The sequence below is a fragment of the Prinia subflava genome, chromosome 4, assembly GCF_021018805.1.
Source record: "Prinia subflava isolate CZ2003 ecotype Zambia chromosome 4, Cam_Psub_1.2, whole genome shotgun sequence".
In the NCBI taxonomy this organism is placed as follows: Eukaryota; Metazoa; Chordata; class Aves; order Passeriformes; family Cisticolidae; genus Prinia; species Prinia subflava.
This window is the reverse complement of record NC_086250.1, coordinates 10,553,066-10,574,690: the sequence shown is the minus strand read 5'-3', so window position 1 is coordinate 10,574,690 and position 21,625 is coordinate 10,553,066. Positions and strand designations below refer to the sequence as shown.

At 40.8% G+C, this 21,625-nt stretch overlaps 1 protein-coding gene across 1 annotated transcript; it reads left to right on the top strand.

The window, feature by feature from the left end:
• Positions 1 to 4,578: 4,578 nt before the first annotated feature.
• On the top strand, positions 4,579 to 21,277 carry LOC134549634 (patatin-like phospholipase domain-containing protein 2). Its single transcript, XM_063395408.1, has 9 exons — positions 4,579 to 4,864; positions 9,610 to 9,842; positions 10,199 to 10,264; positions 12,562 to 12,771; positions 13,838 to 13,898; positions 16,034 to 16,252; positions 16,577 to 16,709; positions 17,928 to 18,044; positions 18,937 to 21,277. Exons 1-9 carry the CDS (start codon positions 4,678 to 4,680, stop codon positions 19,226 to 19,228), a joined length of 1,518 nt encoding a protein of 505 aa, XP_063251478.1. The 5' UTR covers positions 4,579 to 4,677; the 3' UTR covers positions 19,229 to 21,277.
• Positions 21,278 to 21,625: the final 348 nt, after the last annotated feature.

Genomic DNA, 21,625 nt, shown 5'->3' with positions numbered 1-21,625 from the left:
ATGGTCTGTATCTGTCCTCAGCTTACCTCCCTCTGTAACTCAACACTTCTCTATTCCTGCCCTGGGGTTCCTCATGCATTTTAAAGAGGAAAAGCTGTTTAACAGTCTCCTAGCCACTAATCCAGTAGAATTTCTCTTATTTTATCCAGCCCTGGTAGGATGATCCCATAAAAAGAGTAGAATTAATATTATAGAATTAAGATTATAATTTCTGTGACAAATTAGCATCTTCAGAGGAACATAAACACCAGTTACCTGAATAACAAAGACAGCAGGGCTCGTATTCTTTCTCTTCTGCATGCACTGTAACAGAGGAGTAAACTTGCAGCATAAGAGATCTCAAAGGGAGTGTAAAGCAATCCCTTGGTGTTGCTTTTTGGATTCTTTCAGGCAGAGGAGAACAAGGTTTTCTATCATGAACCAAGGCTGCAATACTCACCAAAGGCACCTAAACTTTGCCAACAAATGCTTTGTGTTTCTGCAGAAAATTCTCACAGCAGAGCATTCCCAGAAGGGTGTTAGGCAGAGATGAGGCTTTGATATTTTTAGATTAGGTAGATGATCACTTGACAAGGTCACTTGACAGGGACACACACACATGACAGACTGCACTGGCAAGTGTCCTGGGCTCCAGAAATTCTAGCAGGTACTCTGTTATCCTTCTGGAGGAGTTCTAGGCTGTAGATTTGGCTTAGCACTCAGTAAATCACACCTCCCCTCCAACTTTGAAACTAGACTTGCTGAGTGATACTGGGCCAACTTCATTACTGCATCCCTTTCCATCTCTCCCATGAAAAAGGCTATTGTGATACATCAGTCTCTTTTAAAATGCTTTATTAATGAATTCCTGAAAGTGAAAAAACAAATCATATAAAACTTCTGCTGTTATGAAGCAGGACTTAGCAATAACTTCTTGGACCTCTTTCTCTGCCCAGTGACAAAAATTGTTGTCAGATTTACACAGCTGGCCAAGATCTCAGACCTGATAATTCATCACCTGCCCAGTACTGCGTGTCATTTCCGGCTGGTGCTCCATCCAGTGTGCTTCCTTTTCCCATAAATTATGTGCCTTCAGCTACCTGCAGGTACTTAAATGGTACTTTTCTTCTAAGGAGTTAAAGGCACCTTACAAGTGCACTATCAGTTTCTCTCTTTCTGCATGAGTGATTTTATTTAGTCCACATCTCAGGAAAATAGCATGCCTGTATCGTAATTAACATAGCTGCTAAATGGAAAAGAATGAAGGGTGGTTAAATGCCAAACAAGGGGTGTGTCTGTCGAGTTTATGTACCAGACATTGGGTTGGGTCACTGTCTGCTTACAGAAGTTTGCAAGCTGCATATGAGTTTCCTGGTAGATTACAACCCAGTGAAATACATTTGATTTTCCTCATGAGGGCTTTCAGGTCTTACTTCATATGCCTGAAATTATGGGAAAATTATTATGGCCTCGATTCAGTAAAAGATTTAAGATGTGTCTGCAACACAGATTGCAGCATATAGTACATGGAGTGATACTTGATTGAAAACAGGACTTGATACTTGTCAGCAATATTTGATATAAACTATCAGCTTGATCAAAAACTTGATATAAACTTGATATAAATCTTGAAACTTCATCTTGTACCATTGCAGTAGGGTTGGTAGTACATGTGACAAGGTTGTATCATCTTTTTGGAAGGGATCCATCCTTCATTATGCACCTCAGCTCTTAATTTTTTTTTTCCAAGAGATGTTATTTGCCAAGCTAGAGGTGATGTAGTGGAGAAATTGCACTCTCTGTTTGAAGCAGCCCTAGGAGACACAGATATTGAAAAAGGCTGGGCATATGTGGGACATCAGTGTAGGGAACAGATTTGGTATTGTATACTGAGGGAATAGCAATACATTTAAAAGCATTGATGTAAATTGAGATAGGGAAGGACCTGGATTTACCAGTCCATCACAGCACAAGCAATCAGAATCTGTGATTCAGCTTCCCTAGCAAGGAGTGTGTAAGGCTCTAGAGAAGCCCCATCTGAAGGACCAGCTGCTTTACTAGTTGGGGAGCATTTGTAGCACCTGTGTCACGAGAGGAAGCCAGAGGAGCTCAGCTCCCTGAGCGTCACAGAATGGGTGATGAAGGCAATAAAATTCAGCACTCTTACCACCGTCAGTGTTAAATAGGAGACACTAATGTCAAAGGGCTCAAAGCAGAGGAGCAGATGGTTATGAACTTGCCATTTTACAGGAGAAATAAGACTTCTCCTGACTATTTAGGAAATGTGGTTCAGGAACAGCCTTCTAGTGACAGTTTAGGGATAAAAAAATCCATTTTTGAACAGAGTTAATGTCTACCAGCAACCTATTGATATGATAATGTTCTGAAAATCCCCTGCTTGCCTGCCATTTAATTGGCTCTGTCAGATTTCTGCAGATGTCCAGAAATGTCCCTCTCTGAACACTTTGGTGTCCATTTTCCAAAACACACATTAAGAAACAGAACTACCCACACTTAAGGTCTGAGTAAATAGCATGAGAGCACACATGAAGTGAATGCAAAATACAGCACAACCGGGCCTTTCCTTCGGAAGAGGATGGAGAAGTTACAGGAACCATAATCACATTTTTAATGAAAGAAGACTCTTCTAGGAAGTGTGAGATGTGGTTTCATCTCTCTTTTCAGCTTCTTCCTTCCCTCTGAACTGAAAGGGGTTCAATCTCACACCTTCCTTTTCCCTGAATAATGGGAAGCACCTTAAAAACAGGCAGGATTGGGATTAGGACACTCCCTGCTCTGTTTATTGAAATGGTGAATGAAGCTGAATGACCCAACAAGACAGAAGAGGCTAGAGAGCTAACTTAGAAGTGGGAAAACTGGAAAAATGGCCCAGTGCTTGTAGTGCTCACTTAGAGCAGAATTACTGCTTCAAGTCCACTCAGATTGAAAAAGATCTTGAATTCTGCTCTCTTCATGGCAGTGCTTTCTATAAATAAAAGGTCTCACAACATAAGGTGTACTCCTAGGTGTATTTGGAAAGCATGAACTCCTCTTTGACTCTTCTGAGATGTTACAACATCCCATTGTTATGATGCAATGCTGCAGGTGGCTAAAGACGATTTCTGCAGTCCTGAGTGAGGCAATTAAATCCTGGAGGATTTCAGAGGTGGTGTTTTCTTTTTTATTTTCATAGTCGAGTTTTGGGGAGCTCCCTGCTGGGCAAGGTAATTGTTGTGAATTCCCTTCTGAGCTACTCAATCTCTACCAGCATTGCAGGGTGAGCCTAGTGGGAACTCAGGGATTTGTGGTGACACAGCCTCATACAAACGCCAGTTCTTAGAAATTTTAGAGGAAACCTGCCCCTTTTACAGAGAGCTAGACCCTACCTGGATGTGTTCAAATGCACTTAAAAGGACTTGAGCAGAAAATGATTTAGAGCATATCTCTGGCCTGCAACACAGCACTACACAGAAATATCTGAACTGTTGTTTAGGAAAATAAGCCTGCAGAGCTGAAAGCATGAGGTCTTCAGAGTCTTAAAGATTATGAGACCTCCCGAAGTGCAGCAGTACCTGACACTTAGTTTTGATGCATCAGTCAGCTGGTACTACCTAAATTCTGCCAGATGATGCTGTTCTAGACTTCACATGGCATTCAGCCGCTTTGCTTGAACGTCTTTCTGTAAACTGCTGGTAGAACACATACACAGAATTGTTTGCAGATGGAAATTGCAACCTGAAAGCAGATTAGTCAATCATCTTCCTGTTCTAAGCCTATTGTTATTATCATCACGATTTTTCTTTAAGTTTCAGGGGTGTTAAACAGAGACGATCATGCAATATGAATGCTTGCACACGCTGGGCGCAGTGGATTCCTTTGAGCCGTGGATAATCGGGGTGATGGCTAAGCCCGCACCTCCCACGGCCGGGGGAGCGGTGCCGCCTCCCTCTGCTCGCCGTGCCCGGCACATCCCAGATCCCAGATCTCTTCCTTTCCTACCTGCGGAGCACAGGGCGCGATCCGCCCGGCCGCCGGCACCGCAGCTCACTGACTCGGACCCACTGTGCTTTACTGACCAGGACCCCACTGTGCTTTACTGACCAGGACCCACTGTACCTCACTGACCCGGACCCACTGTGCCTCACTGACCCCAGACCTACTGTGCTTTACTGACCCCAGACCCACTGTGCCTCACTGACCCGGACCCACTGTGCCTCACTGACCACAGATCCTACTCTCCCTCACGAGCTGCGGACCCCAGCGCGCCCTGCGGCTTCGGAAGCGCGGTGGGCGGGCCGCGCCCCGCTGGACCGCTTCTCTCGGGGCGGGGACTGCGAGGCAGGCGCGGCTGGGGGACGGGCGGCGGCTGCCCGAGCAGGGGGTGCGAAGGGCCTGAGGGGACGGACAGGTCTGAGGGGACCGAGGGGAACGAGCGGCGCGGGGCTCCGGGCGCGGTTCGACACCCGCGGGAGCGCGCCCTGCCCAGGGCGGGGGCGCCAGGGGGCGGGGCCTCGTTTGCATGCGCGCTCTGGTTGGCTGGAGGGCCTTGTGCCACCGAGCGGCGGCTCGGGATTGGCTGCGGCGCGGCCGGCGGCGGGGGCGCGGCCGGCGAGTAACGCGCAGCGCGGCCCCGCCGAGCGCGCTCAGTCGCCGGGCAGCGGCCGCCGCCACCGGAGCGCCGCCGTCCCCCCGGCCACCATGCTGGACCGCGAGGGCGGCTGGAGCGTGTCCTTCGCCGGCTGCGGCTTCCTGGGCGTCTACCACATCGGCGCCGCCACCTGCCTGCAGGAGCGCGCCCCGCACGTCATCCGCGACGCGCGGCACATCTACGGCGCCTCCGCCGGGGCGCTCGCCGGCGCCGTCCTGGTCGGGGGCGGCTCTCTGGGTCAGCGGCGGGCCGGGGGCAGCGGGGCGAGGCGGGCGGCGGGGCGAGCCCCGGGGAAGGGGAGCGCAGCGGGCAGGGCCCGGTGCGGCGCGGGAGGGCGGCGGGGTTCATCGGGCCGGGCGGGCTCCGGTGTTCTGCCTCTCTTCACCCCTAAAACGCGTGCCCGTGGGTGGAACGAAATCCGAACGCGGTCCGTGGCGCAGAGAGTGGTGTTGGCGATGCCCGATCCGCTTCCCACACGCGCGTAGCCGAAAGGTCGGGGCTCCTCCCGGGCGTCAGGGGCTGCTGTCCCTCCGCTGTCCAAAGTCCGGGAATTACCTGGGAGAGCGGCAGCAGCCGAGCCCTGCCAGGCTCTGTGTCGGCTGTAAACAAAGTGTTTGCGCTTCGTCGGGAAATGGAGCATCTCCCTGCACGTGAGGTGCCGGGAGGCTTTATCTGGCTTCCTCCAAAGCTGCTCCTTTCTGGGGTAAGGCTAAGAGAGTTAAGGTCAGGGCTTAGGTTAGCTTTAACGCGCTTTTCCGCTCTAATCGGGGCACGGTGTGTGTTGCAAAGGTCGCTTAGGTGTATGATTAGAAACAGTGGATTGGTTAAAATCACGGATTTTGATTGTCATTGGAATAACAGAGGTAATCTTGTGTTGTATGTATGCCGGCTTAAAGATGTCAGTTTGAAACTAAATGTAGTGTCCTTTGTGAAATACACCTTAATTTCTTTTGCTTTTACCTGTTTAGGGCTCATGAATGTACGTTTTTCTGATGAATTAAAATCGATAAAAGCTATCAAAATATCAAAGCGTTTAGGATAGCGACTGGATTGCAGTTTAAAAAATTGTATGAAATATCTGGAAATCTGAAAGTGGTTTTCTGTTTATACTAAAGAAATCTACTAAGTAAGCTTGTCTAGTTCATGACTCCACACAGATTGTTTTTACTAGCAGCACCCTTGACTGGTTTAGAACTAGAGGATTTTGTAAACTCAGATTTCGTCTTAGAAGAGGAGGAGAACAATGTGTACTTCTTTTGAATTTGGAGAGGTTTGTGGGTTTTTCTTTTAAATTTCTGAGGAAAAAAAATTCCACTGACTGAAACAAGCAGAAATTCTGTGGAAGTACAGGAGAGCAGTGCTTGTCCCTGGTGCTTTAGCCACTGAACTCTAGTACATAAACTTAATTTCTTCAAAGCTTTAGCAGTAAATTTGTGCTGCTTAATTTAATTTTGCTGTAGTGTCCAAACATGACACACTTGAGTTATTATGAGCCTGCTATCAGCTTTTAGAACAAATCATAATTTTCCCCACTAGCTGCTTTTTTAGAACGTACCCAGTTTTAAGTCTTAGGTCATTGTAAATGATTTGGGAAGAAAGCTGTCTTAAATATTTGAAGCACTCTTAAGCCCAGCAAATGTATATTGTTTATTTGGCGCTATGAGTTAATAACAGCTTTTAAATGGTTTAGCACTATAATAATTAAGAGTTGTAGATTTCAAGCTACTGCCTTTCCCAGTTATTACCAATCTCATGTGCCAACTGAGATTTTTTATTTTCTCTGTTAGAATATGTGTGTGGTCACTGTCCAAGGTAGCAGATTCCTTAGGCAAGTGTTTCTACTGGGAAAAAAAAAAAAAAGAAAAAAGACATCACTTGGGAATGTTGGAAGACAATTCAAAACCACCCATGTTCTAAAATCTGTGAATTGCTGTAAATTGACAGAAGTAATCAGGTATTCCCATGCTGATTCTCTGAGTTTGTATTGTGTGAAAGCAGAGGATGGTAAATGAGCTTTAAAGAAACACTGTTTACAATTACAGGATGTATTTTGTGAGTTTTATCCTATGCCTCTCTTACTCTGATACACATTATGTGCAGTATTTGTGGTTCCTGCAGCTGGAGGTGTACAGAAGTCCTGTGGGTTTTTTCACAGTTGCATTTACTGTGGGCAGGGAGAGCCCAGCTCTGCCCAGAGGTGAGCAGCAGGCACAAGCTGCAACCTGGTACATTCAGATGAGGTGTAAGGAAAAGACAGTCGCAGTGAGAGAAGTAAAACAATAGCACAGGTTCCCAGAAAAGTTGTGGGATCTCCACACTTGGAGATGTTTGGGGCTTGGCAGGACCCCCTGAACTGGCCCACACAAAACAGGGTGAGCGAATCTGTGAGCAGGGCTTGGGGCTGGAATTGAAGAGCACATTTCATTTCTTGCAGCCTTGTAGCCAGATGTTTTAAGTGAAGGGTTTTCTCTTTGATTCATATTACCTGCTGGATAGGTGGGGAGTCTGTGGAACTTCAAATGTGGATAAATATAATCGTTATTCATTGAATGGGGAAGAAAAGTGTACTTCTATAGACTGACAAAGAGTTTTCTCCCATTAAATTTATGGGAGGTTGGGAAGCTTAGCCATGAATGTTGTTTTGAGGGTGAAGTGCATTCCAGGCTATTCCAAACTGGAATGATAAAGTTGCACTTCTTGGATGTCCTCATCTGGTATTTTGATGGGTCATCATGGTATTTTGTGATCATCCTTTCCAGTGGGGCACTTAAAGAGAGCAAGTTTAGTGGAGGCTGCAAATATATAATGTCAGGTTTTACTCTGTGGGGTAAACTTCTCAGCTTTTACTCTGTGAAACAAATGAATAGTTAATGAACAATTAAAAATGGGAATGCAGAACTATAACAAGAAACATTTCACGTTTATTTGGAAGATTAATTTCTTTAGCTCTCCTGTGTTTCCAAGATAAAACAGATGGACCAAGACCTGCCAAAAATCCCAGTTTGACTTGAGCTCTAGCCCTTAGTCCCTTTTGGAGAAGTTCCTATTTTGGAATATGCCAGCCCTAAGAGGTATTTTAGTCCTGTTGGAAAAGGAAGGGAGAAGGAAAAGAAGTTGAACTACTCTGAAGTCTGTTGAATTAATAACAAAAAGCTTTGTAAATTTTCAGTGTTTTAATATCACATACTCTTCGATAGAACCTTTTTTTTATTTTCTCCGTGATTTGGGGGCCTTCCTGGGTTTAAAATAGGTAATTTTATGTCAGCTTTTTTTTTTTTCTTTTTCCTATGAACTACTTCAAGCATAAAAGTTCTTATATGTGGAGATGATGGGTAACTGCTAAATCAAATTGCATGTATTTTTTTGCTGTTGGTTTGTATTTTAGAACAGGCAAGTTACTTGCTTGGTGCATGAATTTCCAAAACTGTGGGGTTTTTTTGGAAAAGGTAATTATTGCATATGCTCCAAGACTATTCTTCCTGGCCAGAATTCTGGTAGTTCAGTATCTCAGACTCCTGCAACACGGCTGTTTTTAGGAAGTTTAGAAGATTGAGCAATGCTAAATAAAAAAAAAAAAGGAGTTGGTAACAAATATCTTGATGCAGGGAAAAATAGAACTGCTAGGACTGCCTGATTCTGCTTTTGGAAGTAACTTCATCACCTGTCAGAATGTGACTTGTGCAATTTTTTTATTTGCGTGTAAAATGTGTTTTACAAAGGTAAACATATATTTGACCATGAACAGTGAGCTGTGTCTAAATTGTTTGCTGTCTTCTGAGGTGGGAGGTGGTGTCAGGCTCCCACTGTCAGTGGATTTGTGTCCCAAGATTTCCCTCTGTGAGGATGGAAGGAAAGAATTGAAGTGGTAAAGGTGGAGTGTGTCTGGTACCTCAGATTTTTTAGAGATGCTCGTTTGGACATAGACTCTTGGTTGAGAATGATAAATGTTTAGTTATTGCTATTTCGGGGAGGGAATAACATTGTAGAAAGGTAGTATTTTTTGAAATTAATCTGAGCCCAAAGGCTTAAGCAGTGTTGTTGCCAGTACAGTGCTCACATTTAACCAGATATATTGAATTTTATCTGTTCTGGTAAGTTCAAGCATGTAAGTTCTGAAAATATTTTCAGAAGACCTTGTAGCCTATCACTTAGGTTGATAAGGTGTTACTTTGACCTTCCACCCCTCTCCTCTGCCAAACTGAAAAGCAATTTCCTCAAAGTGTGCCCTGGAGAAATGTGACATTCTGTGTTCAAACAAAACATTGCAGGTGGATGAGCTGCTCTTCCTCCTGTGACTAAATGTTGAAAGGATTTTAGTGTTCTTCAGGAATAGTCCTGTCTTCTGTAGTGCTTTGAAGTTCCCAAATGCAGATTTAATTGGAGAAAAGATTATTATGTGTCTGTTACTGTAAAAATGCACCTATTTATGTGGAGACCTGTGTGGTGTGTTATGGATCTCCTCCACATTCTCTTCCCACTGCTTTCAAAACTTCCCTCCTGGCATTCCTACAAGATCACACATCATGCTCCCTTTCATGTGTTTATCTATCAATGAGGAGAAATGGTGCCCTGAAACCCTAAGTTAGGTTCATCTTTTTTTTCCCCCTCAAAAAATGCATTTCTGGGATGAATAATTCCTAATGCTAGTATCTCATATGGGTATTTTACACTTAGAATCTACATCTTAATGACATATAAGTAGCTTAATCTTCACCAGGAGATCTTTTTTTAAGATTAAGGTGTTTTTTTAAGTTTTGTTTTTTTAAGTTTTGATTTTTTAAGTTTTAAGTTTAAAATTATTTCTTTGTCTCTCAGAAAACTCCTAAACTCCTTAAACATGTTGGACAGTTACTTAATCTGTTAAAAAGCTCTTGCATTTTCATTCTAGCAATAACAGAGATAAGTTGGAGCTCTAGATACGCTTTATTAGTCCAAGTGTGGGTTGTGTTTCTGCTGTTAAATGCAGTGCATTTTCTTTCCAGCTCAGGCTTGTGCAGATGTTCTGGCATTAGCCAAAGAAGCTAGAAAGAGAAATCTTGGTCCTCTTCATCCTTCCTTTAATGTGATAAAGATAATAAGAGATGGGCTGATGAGAAACCTTCCAGAAAACACGCACCAGTTGTCATCTGGCAGACTGTGTATTTCACTCACCAGAGTATCAGATGGCAAAAATGCCTTGATATCTAATTTTAACTCTAAAGAAGAAGTTATTCAGGTATGTTTCTTCTTGGTAACTTTCAGAAACTTCTATAATCCTAGGTCCCTTTAACATCACCTGTTGGGTTTGTGCTTTCAGCATTTCAGATATGTTACTCTGATAGTGTTTTAAAGAGGAACTCCAGCTTTTTTACACCAGATTCACACACTGGTTTTCCCAGTCAATGTGTCTGTAAGCTGTTTTAGGGAGGAGGTGCAAGGGATCAGTCATAAAAAAGAATAATTGCCTTAAATGTGCAGTAGATCTAATGAAACTATAGCCTTAGAGAATAAGAATTTATTTTATAAAGATAAATATTTACGTCAGTAATAGAACAGTTAACATTTAATTTTTGTGGTCTCATTTTCTTACAGGCTTTAATTTGTAGTTCATTTGTTCCTATTTATTGTGGCCTCATTCCACCATCATTTAGAGGTGTGGTAAGTCTCTATTGTTAAGATCTAAAAATAATTCTAGCTATTCTGAAAATATTAAGAATGTATGTGGGTTTTTTTGTTATCCTACTGTAAAATAAATACGTTCATCATAGCTTCTAGTACTGTAGCTGTAACAACTTACCAAAAAAGGAAAGGAACACTGAAGGTGTGGAAGATATTGTGTGTATTGTAACATACACATAGTGTCTCTCTGTCCCTCCTTTGCCCCCTAAAATTTATTAATAAAAGAAAACGATTTTATAAGATAATGAGTATGATACCTATGGATAAATATTTATTGAAAGAAGTGATGCTCTTTGCTGGAAGAGTCACCTATAATTGTTCAAAAATATCTTATAATATAGTTTATAGTATATCTTTGTGTTCTGGTGGTAGGGAGATCTGCCTTACAACTGGATTAAAGTTCTGTGTTCATTTAAGTGGAAACAATTCTTTTTAATGCCTTCTAGCATTTGTATTCAGTGTAAGAAAGCCTACTTTTTAGAGGTAAAATATCAGTATATTAGTTATGTTCTATTGCTTCCCAGGAACTTCTAGTTACAAAGTCTCTTAATACCTCATGGCTGTACTGGGCTCTCTAAAATCCCCTGTTAAAGAGACAAAAACTGCAGGAAAGTTGGCATGGTTTGTTGTAGGTGTTATAATTACAGGTCTGGAAGCAGATCTGCATTTCAAATCAGGGCAGTGACATTGGTGGCTTTTTGTTACCCTGTTTTATTCACTTGCATTTGCTTTCCTTCCAACTCTGGTGCTCCTTGCACAAGGAGAGGGAAGGAAGAAAGAAATTTTAAATGTCTTCAGCAGTGGTTGATTACACCCTGTTCTCAAGGCAATTTGCAAATATTAAAAGATCAAGAATAGATGTGGAATATACATATATTTTCTTCATGCTGAAATTTAAGCAAAAGTGATTAGAATTGTATAGGGATTTTCTTTATCTGTACTTCTAAACCTTATATGTCTCCTTAAACTCTTCCAGATTAAAGGTGTTATGAAAACAGGACGTTGGACTGAATCCAAGGTTTAGGTGGATCCAGGCTAATCTGGCTGTTCAGTTCTTGTCACCAGACAACAATGTCATTTTAAAAGGCTTAGTTCAGAGTACAAAAACATACAAGTGATGCTTTATTTGGCCATATCTTGAGGAAAGGAGGGCATCATTCTATTCTTTTAATCTCTGCAATTATTTTGATATGATTTTAATGCTTAGGAGGCAATTTTGGATGTAACTTAGTAAGAATCCACAGTTACATCTGCTTGGCATGACTCCTATAGGCTTAAGCGCAATAAAATGTCAAAAATGTAAACTCTGTGGCATCTGTTTACTGCTTGGCATTCTTGCCTGTATACAGTAAAACAAAGGCTTAGGGATAACATTTAAGAGGTGTATCTAACTGCCAATCCAAAAGCTTCTGGGTGTGGTGGCTTTTGTTTGTTTTTTTCACTCCTTTTAAACATGGCAGTGGTTTTAGATTTAAAAAGTTACTTGGAGGAACAGCTGAGCAGGTACTCCAAATCATGAAAATCATTTAGATCAGTAGAACAGTGGCTCAGATATGTACTTCCACCTTTTAATAATTTCACAAGAAGGATTCTCCTTTGCCAGACCTGTTGTATTTTATTTATGTCACAAACAACTTGGGGATTTCACTTACATTTTAATGATTGCATTACACACCTGTAATATAGGTGCTGCACTAGACAGCAGCTACCCCAAACAGAGCACTTTGGGTCTTGAGCCTTATAATGTCTGAGGCGGTGATGCACTAAAAGTACAGAAATGGGGCATTCAGTTTGAAGGAGACAGAAGCATAACCTGGAACTTGCACACAAAGCACAAGGGATGTCTGTGACTTGGCAAAGTTTCTGAAGCACTGTTCCTTTTTTACTCACACTGTCCTTATGTCCAAATATTTTTTTATGCTTTTCTATCAAACTCTAATGATGAAGAGTGCTTTTAAGTTAGAATGGTTTAGTAACTTGGAACTTGAACTTTGAAGCATGGAGCTGCTTTTCTCTGTGTGTTGTGCAGGATTATCCTCTTATAAAAACATACAGAAAAATCCCAAATGGAGCATGCTTGCACTTCCTGTGGAACTGTAGGTGGGAATGTTTATTGGCATTAGAGAACAGATCATGCCACTCAAAATGTTTAGGTTGGGAGCACCAGGGTTAAGTCACAGCGTTAAGTGCTGTTTCCTTCTTGAGTGTGTGACTCTGCTGCTTAGACACTGTCAGCCCTTGAGATGTGTTGTTCCTGTTCCTGTTCCTTCTTGTAGCGCTACGTGGACGGAGGAATCAGTGACAACTTGCCTCACTATGAGTGTAAGAACACCATCACAGTGTCCCCTTTTGCTGGGGAGTGTGACATCTGTCCCAAGGGGAAGTCAGCCAACTTCCATGAGATGAATGTGACCAACACCAGCATTCAGTTCAGCCTGGGCAACCTTTATCGCCTAACACAAGCGCTCTTTCCACCCGAACCCAAGGTCAGCCCCTGCCTTCCTTTGCTTCATCTCTCCACATGAAAGCTTTTGTAGAAAGCTGCAGTGTCTTAGCGTTCCATCCAGTCACACAGGCTTCTGTGGTGGTGTATCTTGTTTCTATTTTTTCATGTTTTGTCTATGCCCTCCTTAGTTTTAGTCTCTCTCGGGCTAAAAATGCATATCCTGCTACTGGCTTTCAGTGTTTATTTGGGAATTATCACAGGATTCTGTCATAAAATCAACACTGGGAAATTAACAACAGTCAGTTTGTTGTTCTTTCATGTTTACCTGCTAAGAAATTAGAAGAAGTTCTAAAGTTTCATGGTTTTGTAAAGGTCTTGGCACAGGCAAGTTGCCTTTAAACTTTGCTCATTGCTGTTAGTTGCAGATCTGAAGAGGGAAATGCCCTTGAATTGCTGTTGGGGAAATTTGAAAAGTAAATAAAACCAGACCTTTTCAACTGGCTTGGGATATAGTACAGCAAAGAAGCAAATTTTCTGACTGCTCAGATATATTTTAACTGAGGGCTTTTTGACCACTTCAACACAAATTGTAAATTTTACTTAAGCAGGCTTTTTTTTTTTTTACTAGTACCCCTGTGTAGGTAAGTTGGTATTGCATCTAGTAAAATATATTTTCATAGGGAAGATGAGTCTGAGCCTGAGCATCAGAATTGCACAGCTGATTTTTCAAAGCTTTGGGAAGTGGGAAGCACTGGGAGGGGAAGGAAGGGAATTGGCATACTCCAAACACCCTGTTTCATTGCTGCTAGCAGCTTCTGAGGAGCTAATCAAGGAAACAAGAGGAGAGGGAAGTCTTCCAATCTGTTGGAATGCCATCATTCAGTGCATCTGTAACAGCTGAAAGATAAGTTAATGTACATGATCATGTATGCATTGTCACAGTAGCCACATGAACTGAATCTGTTGTCTTCCAGCAGTTGTTAAGGTGGCTTTTTTCTTACAAGAGTGGAAGGTGGATAAAGTGGCTGCACTTTCATCCTGCAAACTGTTGATCTGAAGTTGAAACTCCTTTTTATTTGTCTGACTCGTTTACTCTATATTTGCAGGTACTCGGAGAGATCTGTGAGCAGGGATATTTGGATGCTCTTAAATTCTTGAAGGAGAATGGTATGTTAAACTTTTAAATAATTATTGATTATATGGTCTTAACCTGAGTTAAAAAAAAACCAAAAAAACCCAAAAAAAAACCCCAAAAAACCCATCCAGATCAAAACAAACAAAAAGGCTGAGGGGGTTGTATGTGGCTAAGAAGGATGTTGGTCTTTGAGAATTTTGGAGGGATCATGATAGTTTCATTCTTGTAGAAATGCCATAGTTACAGTTCACCTGAGGTCAACTGTGCCACACAGAAATTGAACTTCTGGGGTTTTGTCAAATCTGTGTGACGTAAATGTTAAGTGAAATTTTCAAAGAATTCCAGTTCTAGGAAAATTGTATTATTACTTGGCTTTGTCTTAATTGTGCAGGATGGGAATTAGCCACTGTTTGCCACTCTCCTGAAACCTGTATCTTCTATTGCCTCCTCTCTGCTGTCATCCAAGTGATTTTCTGGTAGTCCAGAAGTGGGAGCTGCCTAACAAAAATAAAAACTCAGTCACACCCAAACCCTCTGTGTGAGAAAAGACTTTAGAAGACAACAACTTATAATGGAGCAGTTGTTGACACCCAGATAAGTTTAGGAAGAAGAATTACGAGTTCTGCTACTCTACTCCTAGAATTCTAGTAACATAGTTTATATTGATAAATATTACTGCTCTGCAAGCTTTGAGACAAACAAGTTGAAAACAGTAACTTGATTTTAGGATGAATTTAACCATGTGTTCAATGTGCCTGGGCCCTGTGGTCTTTGGATGCAGAAGCAAATTGGTACTGGGTCAGACCAGAGGAATGGGAATGGAAATGGAGCTTCTGCACTATTACAGACAGTACCAGCTGCAGGATGTAATGCAGTGTTGATGTACTCTGCTGATGCCTGGTTACTGAATATTCAAGTTGTCCTGAAACAATTCTCTTCACTGAAGAACCTCACAGTTCTGCTTAAGAGCTTGATTTTCCATAATGTTATTATTATGTATTATTATTATTTAATGAGTCTTGCTTTATAGCTTTTACCAGGTGATTCAAAGCACAAGGTCTACAAAGAGCCTCTGTTTTGTGCTTGTGTGTGCTGAGCTGGGTTCTGCTGCTGTGCTGCACCCATGGGTTTGCTGTGTGCAAGTTTCCAGCTGACACTAATATCTGACACTCCTTGCACCTCTTCCTCGGTCTCTCTGCCCCATGTCCTCTCTGTATTGCACTGTTGTCCTCCTTTTCACACTGCTAATCCTGTGATCAACTTTGTTTTTTGTTGTCACAGAGTTGTTTTGCATCAAGCTTAATCAATGATAATTATAACCTTTCCAAGGTCATTCATTATGCATCACCTTTCTTATTATTTCAGCTGTAGGAATTAATTCCTCCCCATCTGTGACACTTCAAATATTTTCCTTTGCTAAATTCACTGCATATTCTTTTGACATTTATCTTTTACTAGCACTTGCAAGCAGGATATAGGTTCTGTTGCATGCAGGTATAGATTCTAGTCAAATGTGGTAGTCCTTTTTCATATGTAATTTGTACTGATTTTCTGGAAACCAAGTGTAAATACACATCTTCTGTTTTTCTCTTTGTAATCATGATCTAGTGCTTGTTTCTGGGGTAGTTATCAGTGCTATTTCTTAATTGGCACCAGTTTTGCAATGCAACCCACGTTGATTTCGATCTGTACTTTGGATACAACTTAAAAAAGTACTGTAACCTAGTTGCTTTCCTTTTCAACCCTGGTGTAGCAATGCCTCAAAGTACTCACATGATACCTGCCATGTCAAATTTCCTAAATATTTGATATGTTTTAGGTGTTTTCTTTCAAATACATATTAAATCAGTTTTTCTCCTCTCCTTTAAATCCTTTGCTTTCTTGCAGGAAAACAACTTTGGTTGGACTTTGTTTCCAGGGCAGTTTCACTTAAATTTTCACTCTTTTTTTTTCCTTTTCTTTAGAACCTGTTTTTTAAAGTAAGACTTAAACCTTCAGAAGAGCTATCACTGTGATTAAACTTTAGTGGGATCCTAAGAGGCAGGTGCATTTGACATGGGGGAGATGATGTTCCCTCAGGACAGGACTTTGTTCAGAGCTCAGGTGCTGTACAGGTACTCAGGAGACCTGTGGATCAAACCTAAGTGAAAGCTCTTGACTCTTTCAGGTATTCTGAATGACTCCATTTATATCCACTTGTCCTTCACAAAAAGAAACCCTCATGAGACTGCACAACAACACATTGACCATGGGAAGAGAAGAAAATTGACAGAAAATAACAGAGTGGAAACTTTGAAAATGACCAGCTTAAATGACCAGCTAAAGCAAAATCCATGGCCTTTGGAGAAGAGCATATTTGAGAGTCTACCTCCCAGACTTCGTAAAGGTGCATGCTTCAGGCTGTTTCCTGTAAATCTGAGTGGCAAACTTTGTGGAGTTTTTTTACATTAATTCTTAGATCTACTGCTTAAAAGTTCTGGACAATGTTTTCTGTCCCTAGATAATGTTGTGGCATGAGTCTGTGTTCCCATATTTTAAAATATCAAAGAGAAAGTTTATGGTAAGAGTGCCCTGAGATTAATTTCATTTTCTAACCGAGCCTTATTCAGTAGCACATGATAATGTTGACTGGCTATTACAAAACTCTGAGAAAGTTATTGAAACTGCTTTCAGATAGTGTAACATCTTTTCCTTAATCATTATTCTTAAGCACTGCAGGAAGCTTGTAAGGAACAGAATGGACTCTATGCTCAGTTCTCCAAACTCTTCCCCATGCGGGTGATCTCCTACCTGATGCTGCCATACACACTGCCAGTGGAGTCTGCTTACTCAGTTGCTTTACGGTGAGGAACTTGTAAAGAACTCTTTTAGAATAATCATCATTTTGGAAATGTACTCACTGATAACTTATTCAGTTTTGGAGGCATTCTGGGACTTGATAATTCAAGTGGTAACTGTCAAAAGACCCATTATTTCTACCTAAGTGATGCATCCTCCTAAAGTTTATATAACCCAGGGCTAGATAAATAGACATATTAAGAAGATTTTAAAATAACACACTCATATTACTAATAGCTACCTTGTAATTGCTCAAAAGAAGCACCCTTAGTTGTGCTTTCCAGGATTACATTCTTCATTACTATATTCTACAGGGGTATCTGAACTCTCTCCACATCCTTCTTGTGCTTCTTTCTGAAATCAGGAGTGAAATCCACTGTTTACTCACCATATAAATTCTCTTAGCAGTTTGGTTTAGGTTGACTGAAAGTTGTGCTCTTGAAGCTTAAGAGGGTTTAATGTAAGTTTCAGTTCTTGTCAAGGAGGAGTTATGCTTCATGAATGCACTGTGAATACTAACCTTTGTGCTTGCTCAAGGAAATTCCAGTCCTTGAGCAGCAGATGTCATGACTATCATTAGAAAATCTTAAAAAATCAGTTCTGGTAATCTAAGCACATAGAACTCCAGTGAAGTATTTTCTGTGCCACTGAATGTGGCATTTCTGTGCCATTTTTGGTGGATGTGGAAGAAGCAAGTTTGCCCAGATTCCTCTATGGGGTTTTCCTCCTTGTCCCAGTCTGATGTAGCTGACTCCTGTTAAGGGCATCATAAGGAAAAAAAGTACATTTGGGACATTGTTCTTGTTTTGCCTTCTCTTTGTTCTTCCATTTTGCTTTTCTGTTGTTCTTCCTTCCTCTTCCACCTTGATTTAAACTGAGCAATTTAAAGCTCAATTTAAAACTAAGCATTTTCCTACCACAAAGGTCTTGGGGACAGAAATATTTTGCAGCAGGATTCCTGTGCTGGTCCCAGGGTGTGGAATGCACACACTGCTCAGCCACTCAGAGATGCAGGGATCTGTGGTGCTCCTTTTCTTAGCTTGTAGAAGAAAGGTAGGAGGGCTAGATGGGAATTCAGGGAGGTTGAGAAGAAATGGACACCTTGGTTAGGGGAGTTGATTTGGGGAGAAAAAAGCTGGTTTGGATGTGGGGCAGGGTGTGTAAAAATAGAACTCTGATGAAATTTTCTGCTTACAGAAGTTGTGTTTTGGTTTTGTCTGCAGCTTGGTGAACTGGTTTCCTGACATGCCTGCCGACGTTCGATGGATGCAGGAGCAGCTTTTTCGGATTGCTGCCACGGTTTATGCCCAGGCTAAAAGCAAGCTGTTCTGTACAGCCAGGTAAAGTGGAGTGCTGCTGCATGCAAATGACACAGTTTTAGAAATTCTCTCTTTCCTTGAATAACTAGTTGGCTTTTGAGGCATCTCTCTGAGCAAAAATGTAGTTCTTGGTGTATATTTGCTTTTCATCCTACTGTCCTCTCCTCAGTTACTTGATAGCAAATGTTATCCAAGGTCTTTTCTTCCTTCTTTTCCTAATGATATTTCTGATTCCTTTCCACAATATATTTTTGGATCATCACCTTCCTGCTTTTACCCTTATTTAGCAGTTCCTCATGTTCCAGAGTTACCAATCCTGAGTCTCTTCATCTGAGACAGGCTTTGGGAAGACACAGAACCACAAGTTTGTCTCAGAAATAACTTCTAAGAAGGGCTTTTTGGTTATTGCATAATGAGTAAACAGAACCACTGTTTTTATTCTTGTGGAAAAGCAGCTCAAAGCTGTGTTGAAGTGTCCGTGTATGGCAAATTGAGGTATTTTATTTGTGAGAGGGGTTTTTTCTTTTTTTTTTTTTTGTTTTTTTTTTTGTTTTGTTTTGGTTTGGTTTGGTTTGGTTTTGGTTTGTTTTTTTGTTTTTTTGTTTTTTGGTTTTTATTCTCAAAAGCACTGCAAGAGAGAAGAAAAAAATTTTTTAAAAAAGTAGGGTGTTCTTGGATAAAACTTCAGTTTCCTGTTTCTCAAATTGGAAAAGGCTAACCTGGTGATTCAAGTGCTGGTTTAGAGTGTACATCAGTTCTCTTCCAGTTGTTCAGGTTGGTGATAACAAGCTGATTGTAAGGTGGAATGCAGACATGGCCTTTGGGAAGGTGAACAACTGTATTTTCTCCTTGTAAAAATGAGAAAAATGCCATTGAAACACTAATAATCTTCTCCTTCCTTCTTTTTAAACAGGAAAGACAATTATGCATCACTAAGAAAATGTCAAACTGTCCCACCTACTGTGGAATTTCGTTCTTCATACTGCCACCTTAAAATGCCTCACTCTGCTGCACACATTGAGAGCTGGCTCTGGGAATCTTCTTGCTTCATGAACTCAGCTATGAAAAATGCCCCTGCTGATATCCAGGAGCAGTCAGACTTAAAGTCCTATCCTAATTTCCTCCCAAATCCTGATGAGTCTGCGTTGGAAATGGATGTTGACTCTTCCTCAGAGACAAGTTTCCAAACTGCTCCAGAGTATTAATTGGGAAGTAGATTCCATAGTTTCCAAAATTGAAATCTGGCAGAGAAAATTAAAACCTAGGCTATGGATCACTTCATTTTTTGCCAATAAATCTTGAGAAATTACTTGTTTACAGCTTCCTGACAAATCTGCCTTGGGAATTTTACTGTTTTAAGGATTATGAAAACAGTGGCTGCTATACTAAGTAACAGATTATAGCTCTGTCGAAGCACCAGCTCAATCAGCTGTACTAAGACTTGTAATTAAACTGTGTCTCTCTGGAAAGAAATCTTTTTAAAAATTACTTTCAGCATAAAACTGTAAATTCTGTAAACAGATTGTTAGACAAACAAGCATAGATAACAGAACATTTTTTAAAATTCTTAACAATATTATGTGTTAGCATTACTTTTATAGCACTTAAATGAAATTGGACTTTTACTCCCTTAAGAGGAATAGACAAGTGAGTTTCTTAGTGGCCTCCAGTGTCCATTTGCCTTATATTTAAACATGCTGTTGTGTTTATGGAAAGTTGTCTGCACAAGATACTGTAGGAACAGTATTCTTTAGGTTGTTGTGTGTACTCTGCAGTTCCTATTACCTTTCCTCTGTGTCTCTTTCCCTCCTGAAATACTTCAGGTGAAAATAACATGAGAAATGGGGCACCTTCCCCTGAAGTGTAAACAGTTTCAGTGACTTCGGAGGACTATATTTTTTTTTTTTTTGAACTTAATATAAAGGTTTAATACTTGATCAAGTACTGAAAAGTAGGTAAAATAGTGACTGTGGTTAGTAGCAAACACTATGTGGAGAAGGTGTTAAATTTACAGAAGATGTTAACAAAAATCAATGTATAGCAAGTGGTGAATGATGTTTAGGTTGTGTCTCTGATTGTTGCCCGATCATTTTTTATTTTTTTCCCCTCCAGTTTCAGAGATTTTTCTTTCCTTCTTTCACTTCCCTGTTGCTAAAGGAAGAGGAAGGTGTCCCTCCTGTCTCAGTGAGGTACAATAACCCAAAGGAAGTTTCCCAAGATTGTCAGGAGCAGCAAAAGTGTAAGACGTGGTGGAAATATCAATATTCAGGGAGTTCTGCAGAGGTCTCAATTAATAGGTTGAAAATTTAGCCAAATCATACCTCTATTTAGAGTTGGCAGCTTAAACCATTTCCACTACAAAGGTTCTGCATGATTTCAACAAAGACAATGCTTTAGTGGATGAGGGCATGTGGGAAGGAAAGTGATGTTAGGATTAATTACTCTCCTAATGTCTTATCAGGTCTTATACAATGTTTAAGCAGAAGGAAACAATAATGGCTTTGAAGTTGATTTGCACATATGTTTGGGGTATGTGATCTTGGGAACCTTCTCATTCAAAAGAAGGAATTCTGTGCAACCCAGGGAAGAGCTGCTTGAGGGCCTCTTGTCCAGGGAAAGGGGTTGGGTTGTGATGCTCAGGAGCTGGGACGTGGGAGTGTGAGCTTTGGGAAAAATATAGCACTTGAATTGGGTCTTTCAAACAGTCTCAATTGGGATTTCCCTAAGCTTGGAGTGCTGCATTTTACAATATTCAAATTTTAGCTTGGGGATTTTAGCCTGGGGAGGCAGTGCTCTCTATTTCTGTACTCTACAAGGCTGGTGCTACTTTACTTCAGCTCTTCAGCTGTTCATTTCTTGGGTGTATATATTGTCAGACTTGCAAAAAAAAAAAAAGTCGAAATTGTTACTCTAACTACAATTAAAATATACAAGAACTGTTTTAAATTGTCTTCATTCATTCATTTCCCAGTTTATGTTCGAATTGAAGCAAGAATGCCAAGTTTTGCTTTCTGTCTTTGTTGGAACACTTCTATTAAGTACATTTAAATCAACCTTAACCACATTTTCTGTTGGGCACGGCTCCCATTTTGTCTCCTTTTTCTAAAATAAAAACACAATCTCTTCTGTTACCATGGTCTCTGAGCTTCCTTGGGTGTAATTCACCCTAGTGCAACTTAAATCAGAATGTGTTGATGTCATTGACTGTTCTGAGGGTTTTTTTAAGAGTACTACTCTGAAGTTTGAGAGGTGTTTGTTCATACTCCAGCTGGACCTGAATGTCACCTCGATTTAAAGTTTTGTGAGTTTATTGTCTTTTTGATTTTTTTAAAAATTTTTGTTTGTTTTCTGCAATCAGTTATTTTACAAATACCTTGTTGCATTTTAACAGAAATAAATAAAAACCAGAGAAAGTTGGGTCTGAAGGGACAAAACAAAGGATGCGTTGTTTCTGAGCTAAAACTAACTTACCAGACAACTAAATAGAAATCATATAATAATAACCTATTAAATAATCTCTTCTGTGAATAATAGAAAATACCACTAAAATATTTCTATTTAGTAGAGATGTTTTAAAACAGATCTAAAATATATCAATAAAG